Source organism: Oncorhynchus nerka, linkage group LG16 (assembly GCF_034236695.1).
Source record: "Oncorhynchus nerka isolate Pitt River linkage group LG16, Oner_Uvic_2.0, whole genome shotgun sequence".
Lineage (NCBI taxonomy): Eukaryota > Metazoa > Chordata > Actinopteri > Salmoniformes > Salmonidae > Oncorhynchus > Oncorhynchus nerka.
Window position 1 is genome coordinate 23,620,920 of NC_088411.1, and position 26,538 is coordinate 23,647,457.

The window sequence follows — 26,538 nt, forward strand, 5'->3', positions numbered from 1 at the left end:
CACCCAGAACCGTAATGGCTGATAAACAGGACTTCTCACATAGATGGCATCTAAACTCAGAGTACGTGTGAGGGAAGAGTGGGGGGGTTGAAGGGGTTCATGGTGCGTGTGCTTGTGTGTCTGTATGTGTCTGTGATAAGAGGGGGAGGGACGTATCGGCAGGCGAACCCTCGCTGTGCTATAACTGCGTCAGGGTCTGCTGGTACATAGGGGCGTGCATACACCCCAGGAAGCCAAACCAAGCACCTCTCCACTCCGAATAGAACATAAGTAAAGCACACCATCCGTGACACACACCCGAGCCACTTATTTACAACCCACCATTAATCACAACAACCTCTTACCACTGCTGCTGGTTGCCAAGTGCATACTCGTTAAGTCTCCCAGACTTCCAGTTGATTCTAATACCACGGCCTTGTTCATTCAGGACGGTTCAGTACTGAGCATTGCACCTAGAAATGTTGTCTCCAGTATGCATGTGAAGATAAACTAAAGGGGCACATACACTACATGACCAAAAGTATGTGGACACCTGCTTGTTGAACATCTCATTCCAAAATCATGGGCATTAATATGGAGTTGTTCCCCCCTTTGCTGCTATAACAGCCTCCTCTCTTCTGGGAGGGCTTTCCACTAGATGTTGTAACATTGCTGCGGGGACTTGCTTCCACTCAGCCACAAGAGCATTAGTGAGGTCGGACACTGATGTTGGGTGATTAGGCCAGGCTCGCAGTCAGCGTTTCAATTCATCCCAAAGGTGTTTGATGGGGTTGAGGTCAGGGCTCTGTGCAGACCAGTCAAGTTCTTCCACACCGATCTCGACAAACGATTTCTGTATGGACCCAACGGACCCAACGGTTGCCACAATGTTGGAAGCACAGAATCATCTAGAATGTCATTGTATGCTGTAGAGTTAAGATTTCCCTTCACTGGAACTAAGGGACCTAGCCCGAACCATGAAAAATAGCCCCATTATTCCTCATCCACCAAACTTTACAGTTGGCACTATGCATTGGGGCAGGTAGTGTTCTTCTGGCATCCGCCAAACTCAGATTCATCCATCGGGCTACCAGATGGTTAAGCGCAATTCATCACTTTAGAGAATGTGTTTCCCCTGCTCCAGAGGCCACGAGTTTAACACCACTCCAGCCGACGCTTGACATGGTGAATGGTGCACAGTTATTGGGGACAGACGATTTTTATGCACTATGCGCGGGCCCATTCTGTGAGCTTGTGTGGCCTACCACTTCGTGGCTGAGCCGTTGTTGCTCCTATACGTTTCCACTTCACAATAACAGCACTTACTGTTGACCGGGGAAGCTGTAGCAGGGCAGAAATGTGACTTCTTGGAAAGGCGGCATCCTACGACGGTGCTACGTTGAAAGTCACTGAGCTCTTCAGTAAGACTATTCTACTGCCTATGTTTGTCTATGGAGATTGCATGGCCGTGTGTTCAATTTTATACTGTACACCTGTCAGCAACGGGTGTACCTGAAATAGCCGAATCCTCTAATTTTACGGGTGTCCACATACTTTTGCATAAATAGTGAATGTGCTTGCACTTTATTTGTTAATATCTATCCAACATTTCCTTTCTGTTGCACTGATTGTATAGTAGGATATGTGTGTACTGTATGATCCTCAGAGTGTTGGTGGTGGTTTGTATTCCTCCAGGGGCGAGGTGCATTCACATTAGTATGCTGTCTCTTGGAGGAGAGAGAGAAACAGAGGGAGAGGGAGGGTGAGGGGGTAGGTGGCAACGTGTCGTCTCTTGGAGGAGAGAGAGAGAGAGAAACAGAGGGAGAGGGAGGGTGAGGGGGTAGGTGGCAACGTGTCGTCTCTTGGAGGAGAGAGAGAGAGAAACAGAGGGAGAGGGAGGGTGAGGGGGTAGGTGGCAACGTGTCGAAACATTCAATCCAGCTCCAAATGGGTGAACAGGTGCTGATAATAAGCAAACATTGATTGTAAACAAAGGTGGGGCTATAATTAGTAGACTGCAGGGAGAGGAGCTCTAGGTCTCAGTCCACTGGTCAGCACAGCACAGGGTGGTAGAGGCAGGAGCAGGGGAGGAGCTAGTACAAACAACAGGAATACAACAGGGAAACTAGGATCTTATTCAGTTCTATTCCTGGAGGACATTTGTTCCTGGGGAAGTGTGTGCGTGTGTGTGTGTGTGTGTGTGTGTGTGTGTGTGTGTGTGTGTGTGTTATGCAAGACTGTGTGTCCAAGAGAAATAAGTCAAATAGGATCTCAATAATGCAGGTTGTACTGGGCTGGAGCAAAACCCTGCACACAGATAGCCTACAGAGGGTTTTTTCTGTGTGGTGTTCTTGGCAGTGTAGTGACCGAACATGTCTCTCTGTGTTCCTCAGAGCCATTACCCTGGACAACACTCTGGTCATCCTGTCCACGGTGGCCCCTGATGCTGGACGCTACTATGTACAGGCGGTCAACGACAAGAACGGGGAAAACAAGACCAGCCAACCCATCACCCTGTCTGTTGACAGTGAGTAGCAGTGAAGCCATATGGAGAGATATGCACACATGAATGAAGGCTTGCACATACACACATGGACCACACGCACACACATATAGACACACGTAGACACACACACACACAAGGATGCATGCCCACACACACATACATACACATACACACACTGCAGCAGGCAGATAGAGTTGATTATACTGTATAAGACAAGCGAAGGAAGCAGCTGCTCTCTGGTGAAGAGTTGATTATATGACACCCACACACACTTCCAGACACAGACACTATGGCCAGCAGCAGCATAGCAGATTCCACATTGAGAGAGAATCAAGCGCAGGCTGGTGCAGTTCAAGGTATTAGACTTGATTAAAGAGGAAGCAGACATGGCCTATGGCACAGTGCAGGGGGACAGTTGATTAGAACATAACTCAGACCCAGACAGTAGATCTCAGAGGAGTAGCGGGACCAGAACAGACAGACAGAACAGACAGAACAGAGCAGAACAGAACAGAGCAGATAGAGCAGACAGAACAGAGCAGACAGTACAGAACAGAGCAGACAGAACAGAGCAGAACAGAACAGAGCAGATAGAGCAGACATGCAGACAGAACAGAGCAGACAGAGAAGACAGAACAGAACAGAGCAGACAGAACAGAGCAGACAGAACAGAGCAGACAGAACAGAGCAGACAGATAAGACAGAACAGACAGAACAGAGCAGACAGAACAGAGCAGACCGAACAGAGCAGGCAGAACAGAGCAGACAGAGAAGACAAAACATAGCAGACAGAACATAGCAGACAGAACAGAGCAGACAGAACAGAGAAGACAGAGCAGACAGAAATGAGCAGACAGACAGAACAGAGCAGAGCAGACAGAACTGAGCAGACATGATAAAACAGAGCAGACAGAACAGAGCAGACAGAACAGAGCAGACATAATAGAGCAGGCATGCAGACAGAACAGAGCAGACAGACCAGAGCAGGTAGACCAGAGCAGACAGTATAGAACAGAGAAGACAGAACATAACAGAACAGAGCAGACAGAACAGAGCAGACCGAACAGAGCAGGCAGAACAGAGCAGACAGAGAAGACAGAACATAGCAGACAGAACAGAGCAGACAGAACAGAGAAGACAGAGCAGACAGAAATGAGCAGACAGACAGAACAGAGCAGAGCAGACAGAACAGCGCAGACAGAGAAGACAGCGCAGACAGAACTGAGCAGACATGATAAAACAGAGCAGACAGAACAGAGCAGACAGAACAGAGCAGACATAATAGAGCAGGCATGCAGACAGAACAGAGCAGACAGACCAGAGCAGATAGACCAGAGCAGACAGTATAGAACAGAGAAGACAGAACATAACAGAACAGAGCAGACAGAACAGAGCAGACCGAACAGAGCAGGCAGAACAGAGCAGACAGAGAAGACAGAACATAGCAGACAGAACAGAGCAGACAGAACAGAGAAGACAGAGCAGACAGAAATGAGCAGACATACAGAACAGAGCAGAGCAGACATGATAAAACAGAGCAGACAGAACAGAACAGAGCAGACAGAACAGAGCAGACATAATAGAGCAGGCATGCAGACAGAACAGAGCAGACAGACCAGAGCAGACAGTATAGAACAGAGAAGACAGAACATAACAGAACAGAGCAGACAGAACAGAGCAGACAGAACAGAGCAGATATAATAGAGCAGACAGAGGAAAACGGAGCAGAAAGAAAAGAGCAGACAGGCAGATAGAATTAACAGAATAGACAGAACAGAGCATACAGACCAGAGCAGAGCAGACAGTATAGAACAGAGCAGACAGAACAGAACAGACAGTATAGCACAGAGCAGACAGAACAGAACAGAGCAGACAGAATAGAGCAGACAGAACAGAAAAGAGCAGACATGCAGGCAGGCAGGCAGAACAGAACAGAACAGAGCAAACAGTATAGGACAGAGCAGATAGAACAGAACAGACAGCATGCCTGCTCTATTATGTCTCCTTCCGGAAACACCTGAAACCCCACCTCTTTAAGGAATACCTAGGATAGGATAAAGTAATCCTTCTCACCCCCTTAAAAGACCTAGATGCACTATTGTAAAGTGGCTGTTCCACTGGATGTCATAAGGTGAAAGCACCAATTTGTAAGTCGCTCTGGATAAGAGCGTCTGCTAAATGACTTAAATGTAAATGTAAACAGAGCAGACATAATAGAGCAGACAGAACAGAAAAGATCAGACAGAACAGAACAGACAGAAAAGAGAAGAAAGGCAGACAGAGCAGAGCAGAAGGAACAGAACAGACAAAATAGAACAGAGCAGACAGAATAGAGCAAACAGAACAGAGCAGGCAGACAGACAGACATTATAGCAGAGGGAGAGAAAGTGGGGGGTGCCAGAGAGAGAGACACACACTGCCCCTGTGAAGGACACACAGCCCTTGCCAGATTGTGTGTGTGTGTGCGTGTGCGTGTGCGTGTGTGTGTGTGTGTGTGTGTGTGTGTGTGTGTGTGTGTGTGTGTGTGTGTGTGTGTGCTTTCTCTTGGTCCCTGCAGGGATGTCCCTCACACAGCATTATTCCCCTGGGGTCCACCAACACTCAACTGATCCTAGATCGGTGTCGGAAGGACGGAGAGAGGGAGGTGTACAGGGGAAGATTATTCTGTCAGTAAAACACACACATAGACAGACACACTTAGAGCTGTTGCGGTGACCATATTACCGCCACACTAGCAGTCATGCGCCATGACTGCAGTAGAATTCCACGTGACCGCTGAGTCCCATGCAGTCTGGACATGCTTTGGCAGTACCCAACTCGCTAACGATCATCAGGTCCTAATGGCCTGGTACTCAGGGCTCTATTGTCCCCTCTAACCACTCTGACATCAATGCAAACGGCATTAAAAATCACATCAAACACTTATCATCAAAACAGTATCATGCTCTTAAAACACCTCACTGTGATGATCAATATGAAGAAAGAAGTTCAACAGCAGGTTGAAACTGAGTGTAAAACATGGTTATTGTAGATGTTTTAAAGCCCAACACAACGAAATGGACAGCTCTTTCTAAGGTGAAGATTAGTTCAAAACCCCCATATGCATATTAGCGCTAATGCATAGGCATATGAGCCCAAGCCCGGAAAAAAAACCTGAATTAAAAGTAAGGTTGTGCCGTTATACAATACACAGCCTACCACATTTTGCGTATTGCGCATAGTAGAAAAAATATAAAACAAACGTGATTTAAGATGTCTTTGGTACATAATTGGTCTAGCCTGTAGTAATGGCCATTGAGTGTGGACTGTATTATTACGACACTACTGGATGGACTGGTTACCTTAAGCTCCAAAATGTTCTCTGGGAGAGAACGTAGAGCCCCAGGCAATGCAGTTGGTTCATTGATTGTGCAGGGCCATTTTGAATAGCACAGTATTGAGTATTTTTTTATACAAATATTTTCATAATTCATTGGGTGACACATTACCTTTAGCTATACAGAATATCTCACCACCGTGCGTTTCAATCTCCTCCTCTCTGTCCTTTATTTCTTTCCGAACACACAAAACAGGTTGTCAAAAAATCGAATCAAATCTATGTGTATTTGTCACGTTGCGCCAAATACAACAGGTGTAGTAGACCTTACAGTGAAATGCTTACTTACAGGCTCTAACCAATAGTGCAAAAAAGGTATTAGGTGAACAATAGGTAAGTAAAGAAATAAAAAAACAGTAAAAAGACAGGCTACATACAGTAGCGAGGCTATAAAAGTAGTGAGGCTACATACAGACACCGGTTAGTCAGGCTGATTGAGGTAGTATGTACATGTAGATATGGTTAAAGTGACTATGCATATATTATAAACAGAGAGTAGCGTAAAAGAGGGGTTAAAAGAGGGGTTGGTAGGTGGTGGGTGGTGGGTGGCGGGTGGCGGGTGGTGGGTGGTGGGTGGCGGGACACAATGCAGATTTCCCGGTTTAATGAAACACTGTATGTTTCATTGCGAAAACTTGTTACTATAGATGTTCTTGAACCACTTTCACGGAGTGAAATTAGTGTTGTTATATTTATTCCTCAGCTGCTCATATTAAGCACATGCCCCACTATAAAACCCAAGTAGCCAACCCATCATTATTGTTTAACAGACCCCGGCAGGAAAGTGCTCGGCTTCCATTCAGAAAGATGAATGGAAGCGTGAATGTCTTTTTCCCCCTGCCTCTGTTCCTGCCCATTTGATAATGGGCCATTCTAAATCGAAACAAATTGTACATATTAGTAAAGACAAGATTCAAATGAGAATAGTCTGATGGGTGAAAATATGATCTTTTGGTGAGAGAACAGCTGTGCAGCCTGAGGCAAGGAACAGAGAGCAAGCGTCTTCTTTTTTTTTAACCTCGTTCTCAAATCATCAACATCCTATAGTCGCTCCATGCAGCCCATATGTTTGGATTTCTAACACGTTCTAAGGTTTGTATCCTTCACAACTAAAGTTGCCAAATAACTCTAAATCTAGCATATAGGACCTGTTTCAAATTATCTCTTTTATGCTCAACATAGACACTTCATATGCTGCAGTTGCGCAGTTATTCAGCTAAGTTCAATTATATTTGTCTTACTATAAAATCATATCATGTAAAATAATGGCATGGGACTTATAAGCATATCTTGTCAGCTAAACAAACAAGCCTACGGTCTATGGCATGGCCCGGTTGAATGAAATACTGTATGTTTGGGGACAGCCAGTTGGGGACAGCCAGATAACATACAGTTATAGAATTTTCTTCTGAAACACATTTTTTTCATGTCATAATGTTTATTTAGACGTGAATAAAATAAATAATGGATTTATTGTGATGGTGTATATATAATTGATTTATTGTATGTTTTTAAATGTTAAAGTTGCCAAGGCGTGCATCAGTGGCTTCTATGTGTGGAGGCCTGGAGATACTAAACCTGTTTATGTTAATTAACGGTTAATTACCGTGAGACTGGCAGTCTTTTGCATGACAATAACCCTCTGACAAAATGTCATGACCGCCACGGCCATGTCACCCACTCAAACTTTAGTTGTTTCTGAGGTGTGTATGCAGCCATGGTAGGATAGATGGATCACAATGTGTTTCTCCTGGACTCTAGACTCAGCTTTCCTACTGCGATGGGCTTTCCTTCTTGGAATCCTCACACAAACCCACACACAAGCTCTCTCTCTCTCTCTCTCTCTCTCTCTCTCTCTCTCTGTCTCTCTCTGTCTCTCTCTCTCTCTCTCTGTCTCTCTCTCTCTCTCTCTGTCTCTCTCTCTCTCTCTCTCTCTCTATGTCTCTGTCTCTCTCTCTCTCTGTGTCTGTCTGTCTCGCTGTCTCTCTCTACCTCTCTAAGGTTTAGCCTTTCACAGTTTTGGCTTTGGTGTAGCAATATTTTCCAATTTTCCCAGTTCCGTAGCAAATGTTATTACCAGTGGCCACTGTACTGTCCTGTTCTATTCTCCTCAGTGCTATGTCAGAACAGAGATGTATGCTCCGGTCAGTTCCAATATCTCACATGGCCGCACACATGTACACTTATCCACTCTGCCCACTGGAAATGAAATGTACTGTTCAGCACGGCCCCGGCCTGAAAATGAGCTTTGGCTATTTAATAAGCCAGAGCAGACCATCCGCAGCGACATTTAATATGAACTGCATACCTTTTAGATTGCATCATATCTATTGAATAGAGTACGCTGTCATGCACACAGAAAACACACACTGATCACTGTTTGAGCCTGTTGTGTTCTTTCTTTCATTTCTCTCTCTCTCTCTCTCTCTCTCTCTCTCTCTCTCTCTCTCTCTCTCTCTCTCTCTCTCTCAATTCAATTTAAGGGCTTTATGGGCATGGGAAACATATGTTTACATTGCCAAAGCAAGTGAAGTAGATAATAAACAAAAGTGAAATAAACAATAAAAAATGTACAATAAACTTTACAATTCCAAAAGTTCCAAAAGAATAAAGACCTTTCAATGTCATATTATGTCTATATACAGTGTTGTAATGATGTGCAAATAGAAAATAAGTCAACATAAATATAGGTTGTATTTACGATGGTGTTTGTTCTTCACTGGTTGCCCTTTTCTTGTGGCAACAGGTCACAAATCGTGCTGCTGGGATGGCACACTGTGGTATTTCACCCAATAGATATAGGAGTTTATCACAATTGGATTTGTTTTCGAATTCTTTGTTGGGCTCTGTGGGTAGTCTGAGGGAAATATGTGTCTCTAATATGGTCATACATTTGTCAGGAGGTTAGGAAGTGCAGCTCAGTTTCCACCTCATTTTGTGAGCAGTGTGCACATAGCCTATCTTCTCTTGAGAAGGTCCTGGCAACTGGACCTTTTTTGGAATACCATTATGTTTGTCTTACTGAGATTTACTGTCAGGGCCCAGGTCTGACAGAATCTGTGCAGAAGATCAAGGTGCTGCTGTAGGCCTTCCTTGGTTGGGGACAGAAGCACCAGATCATCAGCAAACAGTAGACATTTGATTTCAGATTCTAGTAGGTTGAGGCCAGGAGCTGCAGACCGTTCTAGTGCCCTCGCCAATTCGTTGATATATATGTTGAAGAGAGTGGGGCTTAAGCTGCACCCCTGTATCACCCCATGGCCCTGTGGAAAGAAAGATGTGTGTTTTTTGCCCATTTTAACCACACACGTGTTGTTTGTGTACATGGATTTTATATTGTCATATATTTTTCTTCCAACACCACTTTCCATCAATTTGATAAAGCAGGTCCTCATGCCAAATTGAGTCGAAAGCTTTTTTGAAATGAACAAAGCATGAAAATACTTTTCCTTTGTTTTGGTTTGTGTGTTTGTCAATTAGGGTGTGCAGGGTGAATACGTGGTCTGTCGTACAGTAATTTGGTAAAAACAATTTGACATTTGCTCAGTACATTGTTTTCGGTGAGGAAATGTGTCTCTCTCTCTCGTTCTCTCTATTTCACACTTACTGTCTATCCCTCTTTCTCTCTCTCCCTCTCTCGCTCTCTCAATTCAATTAAATTGAATTTGCTTTATTGTCATGACGTAACAATGTACATGTTGCCAAAGCTTACTTTGGAGATTTACAATATTAACATAATGAATAATAATAATCAGTATTGTCAATGGGACAACAGTAACAACAATAACCAAGGGTAAAAATAACCATACATTGAACAATGACAATAATCATAGAGGACATGTGCAGATTGCTTGGTCTGTCAGACACTGTCCTTCACCTAATGGCAGGCAGCAATCTAGTGCACTGCCAACCAACAGCTCTCTGGGTCCTCCCCCAACAGGACGGGTAGTCTATCCTCATCAGAGAGGTCTTTGAAACCTTGAATAAGGGTTTCAAATTTGGGGAAATGACACTCAAAGCTTTCCTCTACAGGGTGCCAGGTTTTCCTGTGTCTACCCTTCTCAATGGCAAGGCTTTGCTCACTGAGCCTGTACTGTCACGGTTTTGATCAGTAACCATGGTCAAAAAGTTTGCCACGGTGTACTGTCGATTTAGAGCCAGATGGCACTGCATTCTGCTTTGTGCTTGTGTTTCCCAATAAGTAATGTAGTTTTGTTTTGACTGTGTTGTAATTTGGTTTGATCTGATTGATTGGATGTTCTGGTCCTGAGGCTTCAGTGTGTTAGTAGAACAGGTTTGTGAACTCAGCCCCAGGACCAGCTCAATGAGGGGACTATTTTCTTTGCTTAACTCTTCGTATTGCAGGGCTGGGTAATGATGTGAAAGGGGGTCACTGTATTTTAGATGTTTCCAAAACTTAATTGCTATTTTTTGAGTTTTTATTATTAGTGGATATTGGCCTAAGTAATTGTAGTGTGTGCAGTACTCTATATATTTCTCTTTCTCTCCCTCTCTCTCTCTCTCTCTCTCTCTCTCCAGATGTGGGTGGTCCTGCAGACCCTATCGCCCCCACCATAATCATCCCCCCCAGGAACACCAGTGTAGTGTCAGGCACGTCTGAAGTCACCATGGAGTGTGTCGCCAACGCCAGGTAAATCCATGCTTCCCCACTCTCTAGTCTCAAATCTGTTGTCTTCCAAACAGTGATTGGTTTTGATAGATCACTTTTTGAGAAGCCAAAAGTGTAACGAGTTATTAATGAGTCAACTACTAATCTGTCTGTGTTTGTTCTGTAAATATTCTGTAAATATATTTGTGTCTTTTCAAAATCATGACTCTCTGTCTCTGTCTCTGTCTCTCTGTCTGTCTCTCTCTCTGTCTCTCTCTCTCTCTCTGTCTGTCTCTCTGTCTCTCTATCACTCTCTCGTTTCCGTCCCAGACCCCTGATCAAACTCAGCATCACATGGAGGAAGAACAGGGTTCTTGTCACCAGTGGTCTGAGTGACTTCAACCGCAGACTGACCATTATCAGCCCTGTGGTCAGTGACTCAGGGTTCTATGAGTGTGAGGTGGTCCTCCGCAGCAGCAGTGTGCCTTCTGTCAACGCTGGGGCCTACCTACATGTTCAAGGTAATAATATATCTGGGGCCTACCTACATGTTCAAGGTAAGAATATATCTGGGGCCTACCTACATGTTCAAGGTAATAATATATCTGGGGCCTACCTACATGTTCAAGGTAATAATATATCTGGGGCCTACCTACATGTTCAAGGTAAGAATATATCTGGGGCCTACCTACATGTTCAAGGTAAGAATATATCTGGGGCCTACCTACATGTTCAAGGTAAGAATATATCTGGGACCTACCTACATGTTCAAGGTAAGAATATATCTGGGGCCTACCTACATGTTCAAGGTAAGAATATATCTGGGGCCTACCTACATGTTCAAGGTAATAATATATCTGGGGCCTACCTACATGTTCAAGGTAATAATATATCTGGGGCCTACCTACATGTTCAAGGTAAGAATATATCTGGGGCCTACCTACATGTTCAAGGTAAGAATATATCTGGGGCCTACCTACATGTTCAAGGTAATAATATATCTGGGGCCTACCTACATGTTCAATGTAAGAATATATCTGGGACCTACCTACATGTTCAAGGTAAGAATATATCTGGGGCCTACCTACATGTACAAGGTAAGAATATATCTGGGGCCTACCTACATGTTCAAGGTAAGACTCTGTGGCCTCTTAGGGTTCTAATTACATGTACAGGGTGAGAATCTGGGGCATTCTTACATGTTCAAGGTATGCATTAGTTTAGTTTGATCTGTGTGCATGAATTTACGATTCTGAATGGCCAAATCATATCTTGAGAAACATGTGTTTTGCGTAAATCCTGCAAATGTGTGAGACTTTTAGTGGATGACCATATCTCTCTCTCCTTCAGAGCCTCCCCAGTTTGTGAAGGAACCAGAGAAACACATTACTGCCGAGATGGAGAAAGTGGTGGATATCCCCTGCCAGGCACGAGGTGAGACGTGCACATTTCTGGGTATCTGTGTGTATGCATATGCATTCATATGTGTCCATATGGACGCACATGTATGAGTTCAGAGCATGATCACATGTGTATCTGTCTGTGTCTATGTGTGTGTATTTCTGTCCCCACATATCCACATATCCAGGTATGTGTGTGTATTTCTGTCCCCACATATCCACATATCCAGGTATGTGTGTGTATTTCTGTCCCCACATATCCACATATCCAGGTATGTGTGTGTATTTCTGTCCCCACATATCCACATATCCAGGTATGTGTGTGTTTGATTATACATATCCACATATCCAGGTATGTGTGTGTTTGATTATATATATCCACATATCCAGGTATGTGTGTGTTTGATTATATATCCCCACATATCCACATATCCACATATCCAGGTATGTGTGTGTTTGATTATATATCCCCTCATATCCACATATCCACATATCCACATATCCAGGTATGTGTGTGTTTGATTATATATCCCCACATATCCACATATCCAGGTATGTGTGTGTTTGATTATATATCCCCACATATCCACATATCCAGGTATGTGTGTGTTTGATTATATATCCCCACATATCCACATATCCACATATCCAGGTATGTGTGTGTTTGATTATATATCCCCACATATCCACATATCCAGGTATGTGTGTGTTTGATTATATATCCCCACATATCCACATATCCAGGTATGTGTGTGTTTGATTATATATCCCCACATATCCACATATCCAGGTATGTGTGTGTTCGATTATATATCCCCACATATCCACATATCCACATATCCAGGTATGTGTGTGTTTGATTATATATCCCCACATATCCACATATCCAGGTATGTGTGTGTTTGATTATATATCCCCACATATCCACATATACACATATCCAGGTATGTGTGTGTTTGATTATATATCCCCTCATATCCACATATCCCCATATACACATATCCAGGTATGTGTGTGTTTGATTATATATCCACATATACACATATCCAGGTATGTGTGTGTTTGATTATATATCCCCACATATCCACATATCCACATATCCAGGTATGTGTGTGTTTGATTATATATCCCCACATATCCACATATCCAGGTATGTGTGTGTTTGATTATATATCCCCACATATCCACATATCCAGGTATGTGTGTGTTTGATTATATATCCCCACATATCCACATATCCAGGTATGTGTGTGTTTGATTATATATCCCCTCATATCCACAAATCCAGATATGTGTGTGTTTGATTATATATCCCCTCATATCCACATATCCACATATACACATATCCAGGTATGTGTGTGTTTGATTATATATCCCCACATATCCACATATCCACATATCCACATATCCACATATCCACGTATGTGTGTGTTTGATTATATATCCCCACATATCCACATATCCACATATCCAGGTATGTGTGTGTTTGATTATACATATCCACATATCCAGGTATGTGTGTGTTTGATTATATATATCCACATATCCAGGTATGTGTGTGTTTGATTATATATCCCCACATATCCACATATCCACATATCCAGGTATGTGTGTGTTTGATTATATATCCCCTCATATCCACATATCCACATATCCACATATCCAGGTATGTGTGTGTTTGATTATATATCCCCACATATCCACATATCCAGGTATGTGTGTGTTTGATTATATATCCCCACATATCCACATATCCAGGTATGTGTGTGTTTGATTATATATCCCCACATATCCACATATCCACATATCCAGGTATGTGTGTGTTTGATTATATATCCCCACATATCCACATATCCAGGTATGTGTGTGTTTGATTATATATCCCCACATATCCACATATCCAGGTATGTGTGTGTTTGATTATATATCCCCACATATCCACATATCCAGGTATGTGTGTGTTCGATTATATATCCCCACATATCCACATATCCACATATCCAGGTATGTGTGTGTTTGATTATATATCCCCACATATCCACATATCCAGGTATGTGTGTGTTTGATTATATATCCCCACATATCCACATATACACATATCCAGGTATGTGTGTGTTTGATTATATATCCCCTCATATCCACATATCCCCATATACACATATCCAGGTATGTGTGTGTTTGATTATATATCCACATATACACATATCCAGGTATGTGTGTGTTTGATTATATATCCCCACATATCCACATATCCACATATCCAGGTATGTGTGTGTTTGATTATATATCCCCACATATCCACATATCCAGGTATGTGTGTGTTTGATTATATATCCCCACATATCCACATATCCAGGTATGTGTGTGTTTGATTATATATCCCCACATATCCACATATCCAGGTATGTGTGTGTTTGATTATATATCCCCTCATATCCACAAATCCAGATATGTGTGTGTTTGATTATATATCCCCACATATACACATATACACATATCCAGGTATGTGTGTGTTTGATTATATATCCCCACATATACACATATCCAGGTATGTGTGTGTTTGATTATATATCCCCACATATCCACATATCCAGGTATGTGTGTGTTTGATTATATATCCCCACATATCCACATATCCAGGTATGTGTGTGTTTGATTATATATCCCCACATATCCACATATCCAGGTATGTGTGTGTTTGATTATATATCCCCACATATCCACATATCCAGGTATGTGTGTGTTTGATTATATATCCCCACATATCCACATATCCAGGTATGTGTGTGTTTGATTATATATCCCCACATATACACATATCCAGGTATGTGTGTGTTTGATTATATATCCCCTCATATCCACAAATCCAGATATGTGTGTGTTTGATTATATATCCCCACATATACACATATCCACATATCCAGGTATGTGTGTGTTTGATTATATATCCCCACATATACACATATCCAGGTATGTGTGTGTTTGATTATATATCCCCACATATCCACATATCCAGGTATGTGTGTGTTTGATTATATATTCCCACATATCCACATATCCAGGTATGTGTGTGTTTGATTATATATCCCCACATATCCACATATCCAGGTATGTGTGTGTTTGATTATATATCCCCACATATCCACATATCCACATATCCAGGTATGTGTGTGTTTGATTATATATCCCCACATATACACATATCCAGGTATGTGTGTGTTTGATTATATATCCCCACATATACACATATCCAGGTATGTGTGTGTTTGATTATATATCCCCACATATCCACATATCCACATATCCAGGTATGTGTGTGTTTGATTATATATCCCCACATATACGCATATCCAGGTATGTGTGTGTTTGATTATATATCCCCTCATATCCACATATCCACATATCCACATATCCAGGTATGTGTGTGTTTGATTATATATCCCCACATATCCACATATCCAGGTATGTGTGTGTTTGATTATATATCCCCACATATCCACATATCCAGGTATGTGTGTGTTTGATTATATATCCCCACATATCCACATATCCACATATCCAGGTATGTGTGTGTTTGATTATATATCCCCACATATCCACATATCCAGGTATGTGTGTGTTTGATTATATATCCCCACATATCCACATATCCAGGTATGTGTGTGTTTGATTATATATCCCCACATATCCACATATCCAGGTATGTGTGTGTTCGATTATATATCCCCACATATCCACATATCCACATATCCAGGTATGTGTGTGTTTGATTATATATCCCCACATATCCACATATCCAGGTATGTGTGTGTTTGATTATATATCCCCACATATCCACATATACACATATCCAGGTATGTGTGTTTGATTATATATCCCCTCATATCCACATATCCCCATATACACATATCCAGGTATGTGTGTGTTTGATTATATATCCACATATACACATATCCAGGTATGTGTGTGTTTGATTATATATCCCCACATATCCACATATCCACATATCCAGGTATGTGTGTGTTTGATTATATATCCCCACATATCCACATATCCAGGTATGTGTGTGTTTGATTATATATCCCCACATATCCACATATCCAGGTATGTGTGTGTTTGATTATATATCCCCACATATCCACATATCCAGGTATGTGTGTGTTTGATTATATATCCCCACATATACACATATCCAGGTATGTGTGTGTTTGATTATATATCCCCTCATATCCACAAATCCAGATATGTGTGTGTTTGATTATATATCCCCACATATACACATATCCACATATCCAGGTATGTGTGTGTTTGATTATATATCCCCACATATACACATATCCAGGTATGTGTGTGTTTGATTATATATCCCCACATATCCACATATCCAGGTATGTGTGTGTTTGATTATATATCCCCACATATCCACATATCCAGGTATGTGTGTGTTTGATTATATATCCCCACATATCCACATATCCAGGTATGTGTGTGTTTGATTATATATCCCCACATATCCACATATCCAGGTATGTGTGTGTTTGATTATATATCCCCACATATCCACATATCCAGGTATGTGTGTGTTTGATTATATATCCCCACATATCCACATATCCAGGTATGTGTGTGTTTGATTATATATCCCCACATATCCACATATCCACATATCCAGGTATGTGTGTGTTTGATTATATATCCCCACATATCCACATATCCAGGTATGTGTGTGTTTGATTATATATCCCCACATATCCACATATCCACATATCCAGGTATGTGTGTGTTTGATTATATATCCCCACATATACACATATCCAGGTATGTGTGTGTTTGATTATATATCCCCTCATATCCACATATACACATATCCAGGTATGTGTGTGTTTGATTATATATCCCCACATATCCACATATCCAGGTATGTGTGTGTTTGATTATATATCCCCACATATCCACATATCCAGGTATGTGTGTGTTTGATTATATATCCCCACATATACACATATCCAGGTATGTGTGTGTTTGATTATATATCCCCACATATCCACATATCCAGGTATGTGTGTGTTTGATTATATATCCCCACATATCCACATATCCAGGTATGTGTGTGTTTGATTATATATCCCCACATATCCACATATCCACATATCCAGGTATGTGTGTGTTTGATTATATATCCCCACATATCCACATATCCAGGTATGTGTGTGTTTGATTATATATCCCCACATATCCACATATCCACATATCCAGGTATGTGTGTGTTTGATTATATATCCCCACATATCCACATATCCAGGTATGTGTGTGTTTGATTATATATCCCCTCATATCCACATATCCAGGTATGTGTGTGTTTGATTATATATCCCCACATATCCACATATCCAGGTATGTGTGTGTTTGATTATATATCCCCTCATATCCACATATCCAGGTATGTGTGTGTTTGATTATATATCCCCACATATCCACATATCCAGGTATGTGTGTGTTTGATTATATATCCCCACATATCCACATATCCAGGTATGTGTGTGTTTGATTATATATCCCCACATATCCACATATCCACATATACACATATCCAGGTATGTGTGTGTTTGATTATATATCCCCACATATCCACATATCCACATATCCAGGTATGTGTGTGTTTGATTATATATCCACACATATCCACATATACACATATCCAGGTATGTGTGTGTTTGATTATATATCCCCTCATATCCACAAATCCAGATATGTGTGTGTTTGATTATATATCCCCACATATCCACATATCCAGGACAAAAGTGTGTTTACCACTTTTCTAGTACATAACTACCTCTCTCCCTCCTCTAGGTGTGCCTCAGCCAGACATTGTGTGGTATAAGGATGCGGTGCCCATCAGTCCGGTGAAGACCCCGAGGTACAGGGTGTTGGTGGGAGGCAGTCTGCAGGTCAACGGCCTTCTGCCCGATGACACAGGGATGTTCCAGTGTTTCGCCCGGAACCTGGCTGGAGAGGTGCAGACCAACACCTACCTGGCTGTCACTAGTGAGTCTCCATGCTGTTCTTTTGATTCTTTTTACTCACCGTCTCAGTCCTCGCGCTCCCTTTACTCATTCATTCTACATACTTCCTGCGTTGATGTGTACCACTTATTTCAACCCTGTTATCCGAATGAATGAATGGTTCTGTTAGTACACCCCTCCCTCTCTCTACCTGAAGCACCGTCCTCGAATCTGTCTCAGCCTACCTGCTCTCCCTAGCCCTCCCTGTTCTCTATCGGTGTGCCACGTACCACTCCTTTCTCTTTCTACTAACTCTCTTTCTTTACCTTCCTCTCTTTCTCTCTCTCTCTCTGTCACTTCTACATCTACGATGTTCTGATGTCATCTTCTAAGACTTTGATTAATTGCCTGTTGGGTACGGGGGAGAAGGCTTTGTCAACCTGTCTTTTCCCTTTTCCTTCACTCCCTCGCTCTCTCTCTTTTGCACTCTCTCTCTTTCTTTCTGGGTTGTGAGTGGATGGTATGAAGGGAATGACTGCTGTGTTGATCCTGGGAGTGTTAGAGCTACAAAGTGCTCGCTGAACACAGATCCAGGACAGAGAAAAAGTCTGTCTCAGACACAGCCATTAATGTCTGGAGGGGTTTGATGAGTTCCTATTGAAGACAACTTCTTTCCTCACCTCTCTGCAACCCTCTGACTGTCTTTGTGCTTCCAATCAATGTGTGTGTGTGTGTGTGTGTGTGGGGGTGTGTGTGTGTGTGTGGGGGTGTGTGTGTGTGTGTGTGTGTGTGTGTGTGTGTGTGTGTGTGTGTGTGTGTGTGTGTGTGTGTGTGTGTGTGGGGGGGTGTGTGTGTGTGTGTGTGTGTGTGTGTGTGTGTGTGTGTGTGTGGTGTGTGTGTGCATGCCTGTGTACATGCGTGTGTTTGTATGTCTTTTTTTCAACAACAAAAATGTACCTGCAATGTACCGTCTCTCTCAACAGTATGTGTTGTCTGTGTCTCTAACCTGCTCTCTCTCCGTCTCTCCTGTGTGCGTGTACGTGTGTGTCTCCCCTCAGGCATCGCCCCTAACATCACAGCTGGGCCATCCGACAGTACAGTGATTGATGGCATGTCAATCATCCTCCACTGTGAAACATCAGGAGCTCCCAGACCGGCCATCACCTGGCAGAAAGGTCAGACTCTCTCCACTGCACCCCTCCACCAGGCACACACTGTGTCATAGGGGAGAAGCAGACATTCACAATATGTTTTTTCCATAATGATTGAATAATGGACTTAACCAGAATGGACAGTCCAATCATAACATTACTCAAATATCTGCAATAGGCTGGATGAATCCACAGTATATCCCATGGTACCAGTCTATCTAGCTCATGCAGACTAATACCAGCCATTAGTTTAATACGTTTTTTATTTCACCTTTATTTAAGCAGAGAGTCATATTTAAAAAAAAATATATATATATATTTCCCCTTTATTTAACCAGGTAGGCCAGTTGAGAACACCTTTATTTAACCAGGTAGGCCAGTTGAGAACACCTTTATTTAACCAGGTAGGCCAGTTGAGAACAAGTTCTTATTTACAACTGCGACCTGGCCAAGATAAAGCAAAGCAGTGCTATATATATTATTGCGAGGGCCCGCATACGAGAGCATACAGGTTGCAGTGGTGGGTAGTATATGGGGCTTTGACTAAACGGGTGGCACTGTGATAGACTGCATCCAATTTGCTGAGTAGAGTGTTGGAGGCTATTTTGTAAATGACATCGCCAAAGTCAAGGATTGGTAGGATAGTCAGTTTTACGAGGGTATGTTTGCCAGTATGAGTGAAGCATGCTTTGTTGCGAAATAGGAAGCCGATTCTAGATTTAATTTTGGATTGGAGATGCTTAATGTGAGTCTGGAAGGAGAGTTTACAGTCTAACCAGACACCTAGGTATTTGTAGTTGTCCACATATTCTAAGTCAGAACCGTCCAGAGTAGTGAAGCTGGACGGATGGGAGGTGTGGGCAGCGATTTTGAGCCACAGGTCTCTTTTGCAAATGACATTGAATACAAAATTAAATCAATAAATAGTAACAATCAATCAATCAGTTACCACAAACAGTTTCCCCAGCTTCTCCTACATTTTACAAACCCAACAAGACATCAGAGGTCAATTACAAAAACTCATATGAGTGTCCCCAATTAACTGTGTTTCTCTCTCTCTCTCTTTCTCTCTCTCTTTCCCACTCTCTCTCTCTACCCCCAGGTGAGCGTGTCCTGGCCAGTGGTTCTGTCCAGCTGCCCAGGTTCACCCTGCTGGAGTCAGGCAGCCTGCTCATCTCTCCCTCCCACTTATCAGATGCTGGCACCTATACCTGCATGGCCAGCAATTCCCGGGGCATAGACGAGGCTGCTGCTGACCTGTTGGTGTGGGGTGAGTGTGTGTGTGTAGGTGGGAGGAGGGAGTGTCTTGTGCACTGCGTCGGTCCCTGGGTGAGACTCGCTAAATCTTGCACATTTTGATGATGTCACATAGCAGACTATTATCTGATTGGTTGATGTACTTGACGTGTGACTTGTTCCAGTGACAAAATGTGCCACTTGGTGAAATCAGAGCATGTGTGTTCATGCATCCACTCTCTCTCTCCCCTATAGCTCGTACACGTATCAACACTCCCCCTCAGGACCAGAGTGTCATCAAAGGCACCAAGGCCACCATGACCTGTGGAGTTACACACGACCCCAGTGTCACCGTTAGGTAGGAGATCACACACCAATCACGATGTACAGTGACACAAATGCACACACACAACGCATCCACACACACACATCCACCAACCAAACCACCCACCGACCAACACACAAACACAGAGAGACACACACATAGAAGCACAGAATAGTGCTGAGCGATTAACCAAAATGTGGCTTATTTTTCTGTTTTTAAACAACTCATGGACAACATTGTTCAATTATTTCTCTAAAGATAAACCTGTGCGATGTAGTAGGGAGATGTAGTCTCCAAAGGCTAAGATTCTACATAGTTTAGAGCAAAATTACAATGTGTTTTGCATCATTAACTACAATGACCATTTTCAATTGCGCGCCTACTTGTCCGGTCTGTGTGTTCCTGAGGCCCCTGTTACGTTAGGTTAGTGTCAGACAGACCCTGAGAGAAGAGACAGAAGAATGTGTGATGGAGAGGGATAGAAAGCTGTTGTTTCGAGGTATCTCTACCTGAAAATACATGATCTAAGTGATTTGATAGTTGGTATTCAGCAGTCATAAAAGTATGCCTTATTTACTTTGAAGAACTACTAAAATAGTGATTTTGTCAGACAACGTAGGCAGCAGCTCTATAGAGATGAGATGATGACTTGGAATGAAATAATAAAGTCATCATATAAAACAAATATAATATATACAACAACTGAAATATTTCATTAAAGTAAAGTAATGTGAGTAAATGATGGTTAATAATTGATAAGCAGTAATGGGCATCACTACCATTATGGGACTTTGACTACTTATTGTATTCTGTGTTGTTACAGCATTCAACCCACATAATGCATTGTGCATTTAATTACCCAAAAAATAATTGAAACCAAAATTGAAAACTGTGATGATTGTTTAAACAATCAAGACGAAACCAAACCAACCTTAAAAAAGCACTGATCGCTCAGCATTAACACACAGACACACACGTACACTTTTCTCCAACCTTACATACAACAGCACACACTAACAAGGCACAAAATGACAAGGTCACAGAGGCCCGAGACTACACCTGCTGTGCATGTTAAGAAGCAATACACATACAGCACCTTCCCACCTGTCCTACAAAAACACCACAGTCTAAAACTATTGAGCTGTGTGACGTAGGACACTAATACAAAGTATAGTCAAGTTCAATAGCTGTCAGTATTCAGATCTCACTCTCGATCTCTCTCGATGACTGTGTGTATGTGTGTGTGTGTGTGTGTGTGTGTGCAAGGCATTTGAGCTGATCATTTGTGATGTGTTTGAATCAGTCTTTTGATATGCTAGTGTCAGAGACAGTGTTTTCCTGCCCAGTATCCTGCTGTTGTGCTTGGCTACAGTCAAAGTGTGAGAGATGAAAGGAGCCTATAATAGCCCTGGACTTGCCTTTTAATGAAAAGCGAACCATCAGGGGGATTCTTCTGATTTTTATGACACATACACACACACAGCAGCAATTAGTACCCCACTTTGTGTGTGTGTGTGTGCGAGTGTGTCCGTGTGTGGATGTGTGATAGTGTGTTTATATAGCAGAGAGAATGCGTGTAAGAGGGAAAATATTGATTGACGCTTTGGAACCACACACTTCAAACTGGCACAAAGTCGTTCAGATAATCTTCTATTGTACACTATATGGCCATAAGTATGTGGTCACCCCTTCAAATTAGTGGGTTCGGCTATTTCAGCCACACCCGTTGCTGACAGGTGTATAAAATCGAGCACGCTGACATCCATAGACAAACACTGGCAGTAGAATGGCCTTACTGAAGAGCTCAGTGACTTTCATAAGATGGCACCTTTCCAACAAGTCAGTTCGTCAAATTTCTGCCTTGCTAGAGCTGACCCGGTCAACTGTAAGTGCTGTTATTGTGAAGTGAAAACTTCTAGAGCAACAACTGCTTAGCCGCATAGTAGTAGGCCACACAAGCTCACAGAACAGGACCACCGGTAACCAATGGTTACTAACATCCAAACTAACTGTGTGTTATACTGTAGGTATGTATGGGAGAAGGAGGGCTCGGTCATCAACGCCCAGTCTATCCCCCGTATCCGGCTGGACTCTGATGGTACCCTTCACATCTCCCAGACCTGGTCAGGTGACATCGGGACCTACACCTGCAGGGTCACCTCTGTAGGGGGCAACGACTCACGCAGCGCACACCTCCGAGTCAGGTAACACCATCGACATATCTCCCTCTTTATCATCCTCTTGTTTTCTCTCCCTCTCTTTCATGTGTGATGCTGTGTTTTTTTCTCAGTTCTCCTCGTTATGGCCTTTTTGAAATTCTCTCTAAATATCTTGTTCTCATTTTAACACAAGCACGCACGGACGCTGTTTTCTGTTTTCTCACCTTCAACATTTTCAAACTTTCTGACTTTTTGCACACCTCACCTTCTTTCTCCACCTCTGACTCATTTTTTGCCTCCAAAGACAGTGAAATGTGGCCCTGGAGACACACACTCACCACTCCTGTCTCCTGTCTCTCACCTGTTTCACCCCGCTCTTGTCCAGTAGGCAGTAGCGGTGCGTGGGTAAAATCACTGGGGAAGCCAAGCCCCCCCCCCTCCCCCCCGTGAAATATTTTGGTTTATCACAAAACTGGAATTCAACCCCTGTCCAGTGAAGTCCACAAAGCATATTGCATCTACAGTAACAGACAGTTACATGATCTACAGCATGGTCAAGCAAGTTAATGTTTCCGACAGTTTCGGACCACTAAACAACTATTGATTTAGAACCCACAGAATTACAGCAAGTCACAAAGAAAACAGGAGCTGCCTCCACTATTCCAGCACCATTTCAACTTCAACATTTCATCATCAAATCACTTCTGCTTAGTCTAATACAGTGACAACTAAAAGATACTAAAAACAATTTAGTCCAATCAACTTGGGCTAAGTATAATGTGGCTGTCCATGGTTCTGATTTGTGTGTGTGTGTGTGTGTGTGTGTGTGTGTGTGTGTGTGTGTGTGTGTGTGTGTGTGTGTGTGTGTGTGTGTGTGTGTGTGTGTGTGTGTGTGCGTTCGTGCAAGTAAAAAAACGTTGACTCCCACTAATGCCATCCTCGTCTCTTTCATGTTGACGAAACGGTCTATCACTATTTTGTTGTCCTAGGCTACCTGGCTAAAATGCTTGCTCGCTAGCCTAACTTCCATTCATGAGTAACGTTAGCTAGTTAACATTAGCCTTCTACATCTAGCTACATACTTCCATCCTCTCAGTCCAGGGGCACAACAATGTATGAATTAATGGTTGAATCTGAATCGCCATTACAATCATTGGCCAGTACAGAGAATGAAGTAACACCAAATCCCTATCTCCATCCATGGCTAATTCAGGAAAGGGATCATTTTTAGCTAGCTTGCCAGCCACCGGCGGACAACTACACGAGATGCAACAATTCAAGTTTTTCTGTCAATGATGTATTGCTCTCAATGGGATTTGATAGGAGCCAAAATCCAAGCTGGCTTCCCTTGACACATTGTTTTGGTGCACCAGGACCATTCACAGTTGAGCTAACTCAGTTTAGCTCAGTTTAGCACAATGCTGATTAGCAAATGTTTGTATACTTTTTTTAAATCAAGGGAAGCCAAATGCTCGCTGGCTTCCCTTGCCTTCAATGCTACGGGCTAGAGGTCGACCGATTATGATTTTTCAACGCCAACACCGATTATTGGAGGACCCCAAAAAAAAACGCTACCGATTAATTGGCCGATTTGTATTTATTTATTTATTTGTAATAATGACAATTACAACAATACTGAATGAACACTTTTATTTTAACTTAATATAATACAATAATAGGACTATTTCTCTCTATAGCATTTGTATTTCATATACCTTTGACTATTGGATGTTCTTATAGACACTTTAGTATTGTCAGTGTAACAGTATAGCTTCCGTCCCTCTCCTCGCCCCTACCTGGGCTCGAACCAGGAACACATCAAAAACAGCCATCCTCGAAGCATCGTTACCTATTGCTCCACCAATGCTGCGGCCCTTGCAGAGCAAGGGAAACTACTACTTCAAGGTCTCAGAGCGAGTGCCGTCACCGATTGAAACGCTATTAGCGCGCACCCCGCTAACTAGCTAGCAATTTCACATCTGTTACACCAGCCTAATCTCGGGAGTTGAGAGGCTTGAAGTCATAAACAGCTCAACGAAGAGCTGCTGGCAAATGCACGAAAGTGCCGTTTGAATGAATACTTACGAGCCTGCTGCTGCCTACCACCGCTCAGTCAGACTGCTCTATCAAATATCAAATCATAGACTTAATTATAACATAATAACACACAGAAATACGAGCTTTAGGTCATTAATATATACCTATCATTTCGAAAACAAAACGTTTATTCTTTCAGTGAAATACGGAACCGTTCTGTATTTTATCTAACTGGTGGCATCCCTAAGTCTAAATATTGCTGTTACATTGTACAACCTTCAATGTTATGTCATAATTATGTACAATTCTGGCAAATTAATTACAGTCTTTGTTAGGAATAAATGGTCTTCACACAGTTCACAACGAGCCAGGCAGCCCAAACTGCTGCATATACCCTGACTGCTTGCACGGAACACAAGAGAAGTGACACAATTTCCCTAGTTAAAATAAAGTCATGTTAGCAGGCAATATTAACTAAATATATACTTGTGTATTGATTTTAAAGAAAGGCATTGATGTTTATGGTTAGGTACATTGGTGCAACAACAGTGCTTTTTTTGCGAATGCGCTTGTTAAATCATCACCTGTTTGGCGAAGTAGGCTGTGATTCGTTGATAAATTAACAGGCACAGCATTGATTATTTACAACGCAGGACAGACTAGATAAACTAGTAATATCATCAACCATGTGTAGTTAACTAGTGATTATGTTAAGGTTGATTGTTTTATATAAGATACGTTTAAAGCTAGCTAGCAACTTACCTTGGCTTCTTGCTACCCTCGCGTAACAGGTAGTCAGCCTGCCATGCAGGCTCCTCATGGACTGCAATGTAAGGCAGGTGTTTAGAGCATTGGACAAGTAACCGGAAGGTTGCAAAAACGAATCCCCGAGCTGACAAGGAAAAATCTGTCGTTCTGGCAGTTAACCCACTGTTCCTAGACCGTCATTGAAAATAAGAATGTGTTCTTAACTGACTTGCCTAGTTAATTTCTTATGGCTGAGATCCCGTTACCGTGAGCGATATAACAACAACCAGTGATAGTACAGGGCGCCATATTCAAAAGAACAGAAATCTCATAATTAAAATTCCTCAAACATACATGTATCTTATATCGTTTTCAAGGTAGTCTTGTTGTTAATCCCACCACAGTGTCCGATTTCAAATAGGATTTACGGGGAAAGCAAAACAAACGATTATGTTAGGTCACCAACAACTCACTAAAATACACAGCCAATTTTACCAGCCAAAGAGAGAGAGAGAGAGAAAAAGCACATATAGAGATAAAATGAATCACTAACATTTGATGATCTTCATCAGATGACACTCATAGGACTTCATGTTACACAATACATGCATGTTTTGTTTGATAAAGTTCATATTTATATCAGAAAATCAGAGTTTACATTGGCGTATTAGATTCACTAGTTCCAAAAACATCCAGTGATTTTGCATAGCCACATCATTCAACAGAAATACTCATCATAAATGTAGATGATAATACAAGTTATACACATGGTATTATAGATATACCTCTCCTTAATGTAACCGCTGTGTCAGATTTCAGAAAAACCTTACGGAAAAAGAAACGCATGCAATAATCTGAGACGGCGCTCAAAAGTAAAAACACCACAGCCGCAAAGATGGCGTCAACATAAACAAGAAATGACATGATAAATATTCCCTTACCTTTGATGACCTACATCAGAAAGCACTCCAGGAATCCCAGGTCCACAATAAATGTTTGTTTTGTTCAAAA

General features: G+C 42.2%; 1 protein-coding gene across 8 annotated transcripts in view; it reads left to right on the top strand.

Annotated features, from left to right (window-relative positions):
• sdk2b (sidekick cell adhesion molecule 2b) overlaps nucleotides 1-26,538 on the top strand; it is a 503,042-nt gene that overhangs the window by 408,824 nt on the left and 67,680 nt on the right. For all 8 annotated transcript variants that reach the window (XM_065002523.1, XM_065002524.1, XM_065002525.1 and 5 more), the window contains exons 5-13: nucleotides 2,373-2,506; nucleotides 10,401-10,512; nucleotides 10,801-10,991; nucleotides 11,821-11,904; nucleotides 17,721-17,915; nucleotides 18,931-19,047; nucleotides 20,126-20,293; nucleotides 20,515-20,617; nucleotides 22,612-22,788. In XM_065002523.1, the coding sequence (XP_064858595.1) occupies nucleotides 2,373-2,506; nucleotides 10,401-10,512; nucleotides 10,801-10,991; nucleotides 11,821-11,904; nucleotides 17,721-17,915; nucleotides 18,931-19,047; nucleotides 20,126-20,293; nucleotides 20,515-20,617; nucleotides 22,612-22,788 (1,281 nt within the window). The remainder of the gene's footprint in view (nucleotides 1-2,372; nucleotides 2,507-10,400; nucleotides 10,513-10,800; nucleotides 10,992-11,820; nucleotides 11,905-17,720; nucleotides 17,916-18,930; nucleotides 19,048-20,125; nucleotides 20,294-20,514; nucleotides 20,618-22,611; nucleotides 22,789-26,538) is intronic.